Source organism: Lynx rufus, unplaced genomic scaffold, assembly GCF_022079265.1.
Source record: "Lynx rufus isolate CCGP_SWC_20201006 ecotype Redwood Valley unplaced genomic scaffold, mLynRuf1.p SCAF_10, whole genome shotgun sequence".
Lineage (NCBI taxonomy): Eukaryota > Metazoa > Chordata > Mammalia > Carnivora > Felidae > Lynx > Lynx rufus.
Window position 1 is genome coordinate 72,759,980 of NW_025814824.1, and position 15,063 is coordinate 72,775,042.

General features: G+C 40.7%; 1 protein-coding gene across 2 annotated transcripts in view; it reads left to right on the forward strand.

Moving 5' to 3' along the window:
- The window catches only part of HSDL2 (hydroxysteroid dehydrogenase like 2), a 73,117-nt gene that overhangs the window by 35,374 nt on the left and 22,680 nt on the right, over positions 1-15,063 (forward strand). For both annotated transcript variants that reach the window (XM_047067998.1, XM_047068007.1), the window contains exons 7-8: positions 4,903-5,097; positions 9,446-9,517. In XM_047067998.1, coding sequence (XP_046923954.1) covers positions 4,903-5,097; positions 9,446-9,517 — 267 coding nt within the window. The remainder of the gene's footprint in view (positions 1-4,902; positions 5,098-9,445; positions 9,518-15,063) is intronic.

Here is a 15,063-nt window from a genome sequence, read left to right on the forward strand (position 1 = left end):
ATGACAGAGAATGTGGAGGTCGCCACCAGGATTGGCAAGAGAAATCAGCTCACTGCCAACATCTTTGTTTTAGGTCTGAGATGTTCATTTTAGAAGTTTTACCAGACAACTTAGAACCATTAGTATTATTTTTTTTAGCCTAGACTTGATGGCACAGTAAGTTGAATTTACAATCATGTACCTTGTGATATGTGGCATGATGGGATTGTGTACAGGATACTTTTGAAAGAGAGCAGGAGGGCCACGTAGCTCACGTTTAAAGGTCAGGAAAAGAGGTGTTCTAATAGAAGTAATCGATCGAAATAGGACCTCAGGGGGATGTTGGAATTAGCAAGAAGGAACATTGGGCAAGGCATTCCTAGCAGAGGGAACAACCAAGGCCATGGTATGGGAAAATACCGTGTGTTTGGTGGAACTGTCAAGGAATTTGATAATGGTGTATATGTGATAGACTCTGAGCTTTTTATTTCCCACTGGACTTGGGCAGTTGTCTTGATTATTGGGTAGGTGTGAGGTGGTGGGGGGAGGAGCTTGAGCTAAGCCCCAGGTCTTGATTGCCAAATTTAGGGGCTTGAATTCTAACTTGTATTCAATAGAGAGCCACTTTAGAATTTGAGAAGCAGGAGAGCAGAGGGAAAATAGGAGCAGTAGAGTGATGTGGTTGCTGATGAGGTTTAAGAAGTTTAATTTGGCATCTGAATGTAGGATGGCTTGTAAGATTATGGAGAGAGGAGCCTGGAAAGCTAGTTAGGATGTTGCATTATTCATAACTGAGGCAATAAAAATGGATTCGAGAGGGTGTCCAGGCTCCTGGCTGTTTGTGAGGCCTCTATTTCAAAAACATGGTTTCTCTTCCTAGACTGTGTAGAGCAGCTCTCTACGCTTGCTGGAACTAGAAGTAATCTCCCAGCATTATTCCCTTCAAGGAAAAGGAGATTTATGACACTTAATGGAAGAGATACAGTGTAACATACATTGTCTACATTGTATGTGTCCTGGTCCACTCTTTGTCCTCTCTGGCTCAGTGTTTCTTCTCTGAACCGGCTACAATCCCCTTCTGGGTTTAGAACTTTTCACCCCACTGAATTCAACACATCCAGAGAAGGGATCAGAGAATAGCCCTGAGTGGTTGAACAACATGAGGATCTCAAGCCCCAACTAGGTCACCTTCAGAAGTTTGTCTTTTTACAAGACTTAGTTCATAGTTTCTGTTGAAGTGGAGGGTGGGGAAGGCAGGAGGGAGAAGAGCTGCCATTCAAAATGCCTGCTGCCTCTGACCTCTTGGCTGGTCAGAACAAGTGTGGTGGAAGAGGGAGGTCCACTTCGGGAAGGATTGCATGTGGGCTGGGGTGAGGAGTCTGGGCATCCAGCCACCGATCTTGGTACTGGCAGCCGAGTGGAAGATAACAGATGTATCATAGAGCAGCTGCAGGCCTCTGCCACCTGGACCACGCTACGTACAGGTGTGGTAACTCCCCTAACCACGGAGGTCAGGGTAATGAAGTGGCAGCTGGCCTCTCTGGTCCTAGAAACCGAAACTAGTTTCCTTGTTTTTTAAGGGGCTTGCTTACCAACTTGTTTAAATAGCAGTTTATATATATTTCATTGATTCTGAGATGCCCGTGTTTTCATATTTTTATATCTTTGATATCAGGCTGCTCTTACTATTAATGATGTACAGTAGGTTATTGGCAGGTGGTTTGTTTCTTAGCGGAACACTTTATAATCAGTGGTATCTTTGGTTCAGTGAGTACCCAAAGAATATGTGTGTGTGTGTGGTGGCTAGCAGGTGTTTCAGAGGTGAGACAAACTTTCTTTCCAGAGAAGGAGTCAAAGGCAATGCTGATATTTTAAGTCTGATATGTACTCTATATGTTTATGTGAAAGGAAATCTTTGGTTGATACGAAGACTTGTTACTGTGTGTTTTAAATGGAGCATCAATTGGAAGCTATTAGATATTTTTTTAATTATTCCTTAATAATACTTAAGTTTTAGGCTCACCTTTAGGATTCTTGTAATCCAAGGCATATCAACTTTCGTTAAAACTTGTGCTTTTTTTCTTTCCCAGGAATCATCAGTGAATTTCATTTGTTGTATCCTATTGTTAACCTATTTCTATTGTTGTCAGTTTTATGACCTATTAGGTTAGCCTACGACGTTGCAAAACCTTTGCTGAGAATAACTCTGGCTTATTTCCTGATTGTGAATTTATGTGCCTTTGTATCTTCCTTAGAAAGATTACTGAAGTAAAGATAGGTTGCTTGGAGAAATCATTCATTGTTCTTATGTGGTGTGTGTGTCTATACATATGAACACACACACGTATACATCCATGACATACTCTTAATTAAAGCTTTTAAGAATTCTTATACCATTCATATAGTCTACATTGAGACTAGAGTATATACATATGCATATAGACTTAAGGTGCACCGTATTGAAAAAAATTATTTATTTTTACATTATCTCTGCACCCAACATGAGGCTTGAACTCATGACCTAAAGATCAAAAGTCGTGTGGTTTCCAGATAGAGCCAGCCAGACACCCCTATATTGAAATATTTTTATTTTTATTTTTTTCTTAAAAAATTTTTTTTTAAAGTTTTTTATTTATTTTTGAGACAGAGAGAGACAGAGCATGAACAGGGGAGGGGCACAGAGAGAGGGAGACACAGAATCGGAAGCAGGCTCCAGGCTCTGAGCTGTCAGCACAGAGCCCGACGCGGGGCTCAAACCCACGAATCGCGAGATCATGACCTGAGCCAAAGTCAGACGCTTAACCGACTGAGCCACCCAGGCGCCCTGAAATACTTTTAGAAAAATTCTACAGTTTGGGGCACATGGGTGGCTCAGTTGGTTGAGCATCTGACTCTTGATTTTAGCTCAGGTCATGATCCCAGGGTCGTGGGATTGAGCCTCACATCGGGCTCTGCACTGAGCATGGAGCGTGCTTGGGATTCTTTCTCTTTCTCTCTCTCCCTCTCTCTCTCTCCCTCTGTCCCTCTACCCTGCTTGCACACACTCACTCTCTCTCTAAAAAAATAAAATTCTGTGGTTTATGGGAGTGAGAATAGTGTAAATCAAATCTAAGAATGTTGGTTTACAAAGTATGACCCTTTAGTCTCTTGATGGTTAAGATCCTGGCTCTGAAATCAAGCTGTCAGATGTTTGAACTCTAGCTCCTGTAATCTTTTAACTCCTCTGTGCATGAGTGCTCTCATCTGTAAAATGGGAATAACAGTACTGACCTCACAGAATTCATTCAGATAATGTATGTGAAGTCTGTAGCAGCATGCCCAGCATAGGCCACATTTAATAAATATTAGCTGTTATTTTTTATTAATGAAGTGTCACACCAAGAGCAAGACCAGAGCCCTTGAGCTATTGGTTAAGTAAAAAATTCTTCCTAGTAAGAAACCATACTTACAAGATAGGAACAGGATGTATTTCCTAACTCTGTGCTTTTGGAAATTCCCCAAGTTGATTGTGTTGTCTTAGTAGTAGAGGTGTATGCTAAAAGGTAATCACCACAAAGGTAGGAACTTTTGTCTATTTGATCAACCCATTTGTCCCCAATCCCTACAATAATGCCTGACTTATTGCTCGATAACTATATGTTGAATGAATGTAAAGGGGTCAGTGGCTATTAAAAGCTACAAAGTTTTTATGTTGTGGACTGACTTATGTAAGTCTTCCAGTGTGTATTGATTTAAAATAATGGTTCGGCAATGGTATGGAGAGAACCTTATCTGAATTACTAGAAACCCTGAAACCTAAAGTACATTTAAATAAATTGACTTTCATTGCTTTAAATATAAGCTAAGATAATGTAAGTAAATTGAGATAAGTTACTGTTCACAATTTTGACAATGTATAATTAATAGTGTACTATTAATGGTAGAGTTTCAAGTTACTTCATAAACACAGAATTTAAAAATTATATGCAGCTAAAATAGTAGAAATTGTAAGCAAATTTTAAAAAATTTTTTAAATGTTTATTTATTTTTGAGAGAGAGAGAGTACACACGTGGGGGAGGTACAGAGAGAGAGAGGGAGACACAGAATCTGAAGCAGGCTTCAGGCTCTGAGCTGTCAGCCTGACAGCGGGGCTTGAACCCACGAACCATGAGATCATGACCTGAGCCAAAGTCTGACACTTAACCTGTTGAGCCACCCAGGTGCCTCTGTATGCAAATATTAATAGTAATTATTTCTGGCTAGGGGAATTATAGATAATTTTTAAATTCTTCCTTTTGCTTCTCTATTTTCTAGTATTTCCTGTATTAAAGGAAGTATCTGAACTTAAAAGGGACCACCAAAAATCCAACTAGTATTTATTGAGTGCTAATAATGCATTTGTCATTGTTTTAGCCACGAGGAATACCCTGATGAATGACAGAAACAAAATCTCTGTATTTTAATAGAGGGGCGAGATAATAAACTTAGGAAAGGAGCTTCTTATTGTAGAGTCAGGAAACAGGCCCAGAGATGTTAAAGTGACTTGCCAAAAATCCTGACATACTGCTCAGTGCTTTTTCCACTCACCTGACTAAAAATTCCACTCACCTGACTTACTGCTCAGTGCTTTTTCTGTTATACCCTCCTGGCTTTCTCAACTTTCAGGAATCCTGTGCAAATTCTTGAGCATTCTAAATCAGAAGTCCAATTAAATTTGGTTAATCTCAGGAACCCATTCTATTGTATGAGGCAGCATTGTGAAGAGTAAGGAACATGTGTTTTCTACCTGGTTATGTCAGTAGAACATTCGGCAAATCCGTTAAGCTCTCCGGACCTTATTTTCATCATCTGAGAAGTAAAGAGATCAGCTGTCTGGTTTGTTACTTCCAGAGCCCCATTATTTGATCTGGAGTTCTCTGTGTGTGTATTTGCTCTCTCCACAGCCATCCACACCGCTGCTATGGACATGCTGGGAGGATCTGGTATTGAAAGCCAGTGTAGAAAAGTTGATATTATTGCAGATGCTGCCTATTCCATTTTTAAAAAGCCAAAAAGTTTTACAGGAAACTTTATTATTGATGAAAACATCTTAAGAGAAGAAGGAGTAAAAAATTTTGACGTCTATGCAATTAAACCAGGTAATGCTTACAGTTTTTGTTTTTTTTTTAAACATTTATTTATTTTTGAGACAGAGAGAGAGCATGAACGGGGGAGGGTCAGAGAGAGGGAGACACAGAATCCGAAACAGGCTCCAGGCTCCGAGCTGTCAGCACAGAGCCCGACGCGGGGCTCGAACCCACGGAGCACGAGATCATGACCCGAGGTGAAGTCAGCCACCCAACCAACTGAGCCACCCAGGTGCCCCTACAGTTTTTAAAAGTAGTGATGTCTGTTTCTGCATTTCCTGCAAGGAACACACCTCTGTTTTGTGTGCACGTTTGTGTCATTATAAAATTAATATGTTCTTTTAAAAGCCGTCCTCCTGGTGAAGGGTAGGACTTAAAAGAGAGAAAGGAAAAGTAGAAGTGAGTTGAGGGATTTTTAAATGATATGCAGATATGGAAGGCATATCAGCTATTAGCCATTTCCAAATCTTGAAAGAAACCAAAAATGAAAATTGGTTTTTAAAGTTGGTCTTAAAATCAGAGGAAAGACTTTGTTCAAGGACGTGGAGACAGATGATACAGGAGTGAGTTTTTTACAAAACCCTGGGTGGCTCAGTTAGTTAAGTGTCGGACTTGATTTTGGCTCAGGTCATGGTCTCGCAGTTAGTGGGATTGAGCCCCATGTCAGGCTTTGCGCTGACCATGTGGAGCCTGCTTGGGATTCTGTCTCTCCCTCTCTCTGCCCTTCCCCTGTTCTCTCTCTCAAATACTTAAAAAAAATATATGGACTCTTTCCAAATATTTGTCTCTCTCTCTCTCTCTCTAAATTAAAAAAGAGAGGGGCGCCTGGGTGGCGCAGTCGGTTAAGCGTCCGACTTCAGCCAGGTCACGATCTCGCGGTCCGTGAGTTCGAGCCCCGCATCAGGCTCTGGGCTGATGGCTCGGAGCCTGGAGCCTGTTTCTGATTCTGTGTCTCCCTCTCTCTCTGCCCCTCCCCCGTTCATGCTCTGTCTCTCTCTGTCCCAAAAATAAATAAACGTTGAAAAAAAAAAAATTTTAAAAAAAAAATAAAAAATAAATTAAAAAAGAGAGGGAGAGAGAGGAAGACAGAATCCCAAGCAGGCTTTGCACTGCCAGCACGGACAAGGGCCTGAAACCCGTAAACCATGAGATCATGACTTGAGTTGAAGTCAGACACTTAATCAGCTGAGCTCCCCAGACTCCCCCAAATGTTTGTCTCTTAAGTGCAGTCTCTTAGAGTAACTCACTGATAGATGGTGAAGATGAGTAAATACAATCTGTCCTTGGTACAAGGGTATGATTTGAGAAGTTCTCAAGGCCCCCTTGTTCAAAGATCATTCTTTCCAAAATTGTAGATGCTGGTGGTGAAAATGAATTCTGACTGTATGTATAAAATATTCTATATATGTTTTGATGTTTTATTTACTTTTGAGAGTGAGAGTACAACTTGGGGAGGGACAGAGAGAGGGGAACAGAAGATCTGAAGCAGTCTGTGCACTGAGAGCTGCAACCCCAATGTGGGGCTCAAACTACAATCTCTGAGATCATAACCTGAGCTGATATTGAATGTTCAACCAACTGAGCCACCCAGGTACTCCTAAAACATAATATATGTTAAATAATAGACAATATAGGGGTGACTAGGTAGCTCAGTCAGTTAAGCAGCTGACTTCGGCTCAGGTCATGGTCTCATGGTTTGTGAGTTCAAGCCCCGTGTCGGGCTCTGTGCTGCCAGCTTGGAGCCTGGAGCCTGCTTCAGATTCTGTGTCTCCTCTCTCTGCCCCTCCCCCGCTTGTGCTCTGTCTCTCAAAACTGAATAAACGTTAAAAAAATTTAAATAATAGACAACATAGCCATAAGCGAGGGGTCTATTTACTTGTGCTAAAGTGTATTTTAAATAGGGGCACCTGGGTGGCTCAGTCTGTTAAGTGTCTGACTTCGGCTCAGGTCACGATCTCACGACTCGTGAGTTCGAGCCCCGCGTCGGGCTCTGTGCTGACAGCTCAGAGCCTGGAGTCTGCTTTGGATTCTGTGTCCCTCTCTCGCCATGCCTCTCCCTCGCTCATGCTCTGTCTCTCTCTCTGTCTCTCTGTCTCAAGAATAAATAAAACAGGGGCGCCTGGGTGGCGCAGTCAGTTAAGCGTCCGACTTCAGCCAGGTCACGATCTCGAGGTCCGTGAGTTCGAGCCCCGCGTCAGGCTCTGGGCGGATGGCTCGGAGCCTGGAGCCTGTCTCCAATTCTGTGTCTCCCTCTCTCTCTGCCCCTCCCCCGTTCATGCTCTGTCTCTCTCTGTCCCAAAAATAAGTAAAAACGTTGAAAAAAAAATTAAAAAAAAAAACAATCTAAAAGAATAAATAAAACATTAAAAGATAAAAATAAAGTGTATTTTAAATATTATTCAGTAGGTTGAGCTTCCACGTCATCCCTGTCTCTTCGGTTTGAACTGAATTAAATAACTCTTTACAGTTTAACAAAGCCATTTTTTAAAGTTTATTTATTTAGTTTTAATTTTTAAAAACAATTTTTTTAATGTTTATTTGTTTTTGAGAGAGACAGAGAACACAAGTGTGGGAGAGGTGGGGGTGGGGGGAGACAGAGAATCTGAGGCGGGCTCTGCACCAAAAGCAGAGAGCCCAACGTGGGGCTCAAACTCACAAACTGCAAGATCATGACCTGAGCCAAAGTCTAATGCTTAACCAACTGAGCCACCCAGGCACCCCTATTTATTTATTTTGAGAGAGAGAGTACCTGTGAGCAGCAGAGGGGCAGAGAGGGAGAGACTCCCCAGTGGGCTCCATGCTGTTAGCACAGAGCCCAATGTGGGGCTAAATCTCACAAGATCATGACCTGAACCAAAATCAAGACACTTAACTGACTGAGCCCCCCAAGTACCCTTACAAGGCAGTTTTATATACATTATCTATTTAATCTTCACAGCAATCCTGTGAGAGAAGCAGTATTGTTTAGGGATTAAAAGCATGGAGTTTGAGAGGAGAAACCCAGGTTCAGATTCCAGTTCAGCTGCTCACTAGCTGTGTGACTTTAGGCATATCACCCACTTTCTCTGAGCTTCACTTATTTTACCTTATTGGTAAAATTAGGGGAATAATAGCTTCCATGCAGGATTTTTGTAAGAAGTGCAATAATGTGTTTAATGTGTGTGTCACAGTGCCTGACACATGATACAATTGTAGTATTCAGTAGTTAATATTTACAGTAGGAAAACAGGCTTAAAGAGCTTAGTCTTTGCCTAGTAGCAGTCAGCTAATAAGTGGCAGAACCTGAACCAGATTGAGGTGTCCTGGGTCCTGGTACAATGTAATTATCACTTTAGGTTTGAAAGGCACAGTGTCATTGTGCACACAAAAAAATTTTTTAATGTACTCTTTTTTTTAATGTTTATTTAGTTTTGAGAGAGAGAGAGAGCAGGGGAAGGGGCAGAGAGAGAGAAAGACACAGAATCTAAAGCAGGCTCCAGGCTCTGAGCTGTCAGCACAGAGCCTGACGTTGGGCTCAAACTCATGAACTGTGAGATCATGACCTGAGCCGAAGTCGTACGCTTAACCGACAGAGCCGCCCAGGCGCCCCACTTGATACGATTTTTAATCTTAAATTTAAAATTTTGTACACAATCGGGGCACCTGGGTGGCTCAGTCAATTAAGCTTCTGACTTCAGCTCGGGTCATGATCTCATGGTTTGTGATTTCAAGCCCCACATCGGGCTGTCTGCTGTCAGCACAGAGCCTGCTTCGGATCCTCTGTCCCCCTCTCTCTCTGTCCCTACCCAACTCACGCTCCCTCTCTCAAAAATAAATAAACATTAAAAAAAATCCTATCAAGTGTTGAGAGCTTAAGATGAATACGTACTGTGATAAGTATTAGGATATAATAAAGACCAATGCCTTCCTGACCTCCAGTTTTCTTAATCTTCTGAGAGGGAGAGACAGAGACAGAGATGGGAAACAAGTTTCTTAATAAGGAACCCCCTTTTCTCAGGGGGCTAGGTAAGAAACGAGTCCTGAGTACTTCGGAGGGATGTAGGACAGAAGGGTTGCATGGATAGATGAGAAGGGGGCAGAGCCTCCTGGGAGGGCAGCTAGGAGCTTAATGTAACAGGTGACTCTGTTTGGATCTTAGTGATGAAATTTGCCATTGGAGAGGAGGATAACTGGGTTATGGGAAAAGTATTTTAGCTTTGTGAAAGTCAAGTAGTTTAACAGTTCTCATGGGAGTCTTTTCCATTGCACAAGAATGATTATTACAATAAAAACAGATATAATGTTCATTAAACAGGTGTTAGGAGTCTTAATATATTTAAGTTGTCTTAGTAACCTGATTATTTTTGGGGTCATTTTTCAGGCCATCCTTTGTTACCAGATTTCTTCTTAGATGAACACCCAGATACAATTATCAAGAAAGTGGAATCACGTGGTAAGATGTAGACCATACTTTATGTAGGAAAATAAAGATACTAACTTACATATTTCTTTCAGAATATAAAATTGGACATTGCTGCCTTCTGCTTTTGATCCATTGTAATTTAAACTAGACAGTAATATGTGGTCTTGTTAATTCAAGAAGGTTGTCTTTTCCTTCCACCAGTAAGAAGTTCTTAATATATGCTTTTCATTTGACTCAAAAAAAAAAAATCTTAAAAAGAAAACAGACCCTTTTTTAAGATTTTTATTTCTTTTCCTTGGCACTGTGTTTAGGTATTTCATGTTGATGTGTTATTTTATTTTGAGGAAAAATGTGTCACATCAAAGTATACCTAACAGCATTCTCAGAGTTTGTGCTGTGTGACTGCTTTATTGGAGAAATTCACTTCAAAGGAGATTTTGGTTTTACTTTATTTTGCTTTTATAATTCAGAAACAATAGCCTCCCTTAATTGGTCCAGAGTTTACGTTTTAGTTTTTGTGTTCTGGCATTGTGTCACTAGCTTACTGAAAGATTTCAGAAGAAACACTGTTTAACAAATACCCATGAGAAGAATTTCTCTCATGGTTTATTAACAAGAATGGCTGTGCTTCTCCTGGGCCCTTACCTTATTTTATCTCACAGACAGTGTGAATCTCCTAAGTGATCACAGATTCTTTAGATGGCTGCTAGAAAATTTAAGAACAAATTTCCTCTATACCTTTATAGCAAATTTATAGAATCTTATACCGCAGTGCATTTTAGTGCCACCTTTTTTCTGGCTTAATCTTTTCTACCTTTACCTTATCTTTGTCTAAATTTTTGGAGATAGTTTTAAAAATTACTTAATAAAAATGGCAACTTTTCATTTGTAGCATGGAAAACTTGAAAACACATCTTATCAAAGTCTGAAAAGAGTCTAGGCTTAAGGCCAGGCAAGAGCAAAATCCTGATTTTTGTGCAGCACCGTAACATTGGATCTGAGCTTCTCTAAATTCCAAGTTTAAATAATAAGAACCACTTATCGATCATGTATATTCATTTTGTTTTTCAGCACATATTTATTGGGCACTACTGTGCATCAAACACTAAGCCAGGTGCTTTGTATGCATTGTCACAGTTAACACGAGCCTGCAAGACAAGTGTTATTATCTTCATTTTACATCTGAGATCATGGCAGGTGGTGGAGCCAGGATTTAAATTTGTATTTCTCTGATTGTTAAGCCTGTAACTTTAACCAGTAAATTTAAATTGCTTTTCTAACTCCTGAATACTTAAAGTCCTTTAAATTAGCATATTTTCCCCCCAGTAATCCAACTTATTAATTTATAATGAGTTGCCATCTCATGGACTAGGCATACAGTTGCTATGATCATCCCATTCTCTCCCTTGGGTCCTAATTACATAGGGAACAGAATCACGATCAGAAGGTTGTTTCATGACCGTGGAATCAGAACAAGGGAGGTTAGATGAGTAAAATGTAAGATAAATGTTTACTGGCATCAAATTTCGATAGGAATGATTTTGCCTATGGGATCAGAATGTGTCACGTGCATTGACTACAATCCATATATCATCTCCACATGAGGGATGCCCTCAGCCTTGAGGTCACAATACTCAAATTCCTTTGGCTGAAGCTTTTCTTCCCCATATGCTGCTGGAGAGAGCGTTTGCTACTGTAGCTCTCTTTTTTTATTCCCTCTTCTTCCTTGTTCAGTCTACTGCAATTGTACTCAACATTTGCTGTAGATACCTTAATATATTCATATAGTCCAGTATATCTGGTTTAGAATCTAACATCTTTCAGGTGATTGGTTAGTCCCTATCCACATCCTCTCTCTCAGAGGTCAGTGTGTATCCCTTATTTCCCAAGGGGGAGCAGCTCACCTTTCTATTAACGTTTGATTGTACCTTTTCTGGTTATTTGTGCTATGTATATTTGTTTTATATAGTGTATTTGTAATTATGAAGTATATTGTAGATTATGTTCATAATTTTAAGTGTTTTTTCTCATATTAAAAGCAATACTGTAGGGGCGCCTGGGTGGCGCAGTCGGTTAAGCGTCCGACTTCAGCCAGGTCACGATCTCGCGGTCCGTGAGTTCGAGCCCCGTGTCGGGCTCTGGGCTGATGGCTCGGAGCCTGGAGCCTGTTTCCGATTCTGTGTCTCCCTCTCTCTCTGCCCCTCCCCTGTTCATGCTCTGTCTCTCTCTGTCCCAAAAATAAATAAACGTTGAAAAAAAAAATTTAAAAGCAATACTGTCATTTCTTCATTGATCTCCCTCCTCCCATTACACCACAGGGAACCCATAGTCTTTTTTGTCTGTTCAGTTTATTTTTGTTTTTTTTTTTTCTTTAGTTACACTTTTTATTGCTTCTGTTCCAGTTGCTCTGGATTCTCCTCAGAAACACTTATTCTTAGCCTGCTGTCCTCTTCCTTTCCCCTGTAGTTGTCACCATCTTTTATTATTTCTATCTTACTGTTCTTTCCTTCTGCATTCTGGGATACCTGCTCAAGTTTGTACTGTAAATTACCGATAAGACTTTTGATGGGGCACCTGGCTGGCTTGGTTGGTAGAGCATGCGACTCTTCATCTTGGGGTTGGAGTTCAAGCCCCACATTGGGCGTGGAGCCTACTTTAAAAAACAAAGACTTTTGGGGCACTTGAGTGGCTTAGTTCATTAAGCATCCAACTCAATATGGGCTCAGGTGATGATCTCACAGTTGTGAGATGGAGCCCCACATTGGGCTCTGTGCTGACAGTGCAGAGCCTGCTTGGGATTCTCGCTCTCGCTCTCTGCCCCTCCCCTGCTTGCACGCACACTTGCTCTCTCGCTCTCTCTCAAAATAAACAAACATTAAAAAAAAAAGACTTTTGACACTTTCATCTCTGTTCCCTTTGGCCTGTAATGTTTATTTTAATTTTATTATGTTTCATTTCTCATGTTCCCTCTTTCCTTGTCCATTTTATTCCATTGTCTTTTCATTCCAGCCAGTTATATATGACTTTGTGCCCTCATTTCATATAGTTTTCATGTGGAGGAATTCTTGTGGGTTTCATAGTAAATTATTTTTAGAGGTAGATTTTTTTCTCTTCAGAATAATTTTCCATTACCCTTGTGGTATGTTGTTTCTCATAGGCATCAGGTTATTTTTCCCCACTGCTAATTTATCTTCATATTAGGAAATATCTCTAGAGCTAGTAGAGTCAAATGACAGGGATGTATAGATTGCTTCTGGCTTCATTCCTTGTCCTTCTGGTAGAATTGCGTTCTCAGAGCTATAGTTTCTGTTGTGGTACCTGGTAGGCACATAGCTAGTGCCTGTGTGCAAGGCTGACATGGGAACTTCTTTTACCTCCTACTGTCCCCTTCATGCCCTGCTCCCAAGGTTCTTCCCTCCCCATTTTTATCAGTATTGCTTTGGGGCGTGTACTTCCCAGGGTGCCTCACTACAAGGGCTCCCCCTACTGTCTGCTCCTCTGATATTTGGGAGCTACAAGCTTTGAAATTGGATTTGAAAGATGGAGGCGTTCTTGAAAGGCAGCATTGTAGAACAGAGGTACAGATCCTAGTCTTCTAGTTGAAACAAGCCCAGAGTCTGGTCCAGTGGTTTAAAAATATGAAAACCTGTCTTCTTTGTTTAGGTTAGTAGAGCTATTCTTTCTCTGAGATCTTTCATGAGGCAAAGCACAGGCAGTTCCGTGTTTCTTAGGCTGACTCTGTCTACCTTAGAGTTATTGAACATTTGTACCTAGATTCTGACAGTGATTGTTTGTGAGTCTAGGTGATGTTTAATAATTTTTTTACATGTTTATGTAAGTATGGAGTTAGGGTATGATGGGGCTGCTAGTCATTATCTTTTTTTTTTTTTAAGGTTTTATTTTTAAAGTAATCTCCACACTCAGCATGGGACTTGAACTCACGACCTTGATATGAAGAGTCGCATGCTCCACCAACTGAGCCAGCTGGTCACCCCTCTTTTTTTTTTTTAATTTAATTTATCTTTTTAATTTACATCCAAATTAGTTAGCACATAACACAACAATGATCAGGAGTAGATTCCTTAATGCCCCTTACCCATTTAGCCCATTCCCCCCTCCCACAACCCCTCCAGTAACCCTCTGTTTGTTCTCCATATTTAAGAGTCTCTTATGTTTTTGTCCCCCTCCCTGTTTTTATATTATTTTTGCTTTGCTTCCCTTAGGTTCATCTGTTTTGTATCTTAAAGTCCACATATGAGTGAAGTCATATGATTTTTATCTTTCTCTGACTAATTTCACTTAGCATAATACCCTCCAGTTCCATCCACGTAGTTGCAAATGGCAAGATTTCATTCTTTTTGATTGACGAGTAATACTCCATCGTATATGTATACCACATCTTCTTTATCCATTCATCCATCGATGGGCATTTGGGCTCTTTCCATACTTTGGCTTTTGTTGATAGTGCTGCTATAAACATGGGGGTGCATGTGTCCCTTCAAAACAGCATACCTGTATCCCTTGTATAAATACCTAATAGTACAATTGCTGGGTCATAAGGTAGTTCTATGTTTAATTTTTTGAGGAACCTCTATAGTGTTTTCCAGAGTGGCTGCACCAGTTTGCATTCCTACCAGCAATGCAAAAGAGATCCTCTCTATCTGCATCTTTGCCAACATCTATTGTTCCCTGAGTTGTTGATATTAACCATTCTTTTTTTTTTTTAACGTTTATTTATTTTTGAGACAGAGAGAGACAGAGCATGAACGGGGGAGGGTCAGAGAGAGAGAGGGAGACACAGAATCTGAAACAGGCTCCAGGCTCTGAGCTGTCAGCCCAGAGCCCGACGCGGGGCTTGAACTCACGAACCGTGAGATCATGACCTGAGCCGAAGTCGGACACTTAACCAACTGAGCCACCCAGGCACCCCTTTATTAGCCATTCTGACAGGGGTGAGGTGGTATCTCATTGTGGTTGTGATTTGTATTTCCCTTATGATGAGCAATGTAGAGCATTTTTTCATGTCTTGGTTGGCCATCTTGATATCTTCTTTGGAGAAGTGTCTATTCATGTCTTTCGCTCATGTCTTCACTGGATTATTTGTTTTTTGGGTGTTGAGTTTGAGAAGTTCTTTATAGATTTTGGATATTAACCCTTTATCTGATATGTCATTTGCAAATACCTTCTCCCATTCTGTCGGTTGCCTTTTAGTTTTGCTGATTGTTTCCTTTGCTGTGCAGAAGCTTTTTATTTTGATGAGGTCCCAGTAGTTTGCTTTTGTTTCCCTTGCCTCTGGAGACGTGTTGAGTAAGAAGTCGCCGTGGCCAAGGTCAAAGAGGTTTTTGCCTGCTTTCTCCTTGAGGATTTTGATGGCTTCCTGTCTTACATTTATGTCTTTCATCCATTTTGAGTTTATTTTTGTGTATGGTGTAAGAAAGTGGTCCAGGTTCATGTCGCTGTCCAGTTTTCCCATCACCACTTGCTAAAGAGACTGTCTTTATTCCATTGGATATTCTTCCCTGCTTTGTCAAAGATTAGTTGGCCATACGTTTGTGAGACCATTTCTGGGTTCTCTA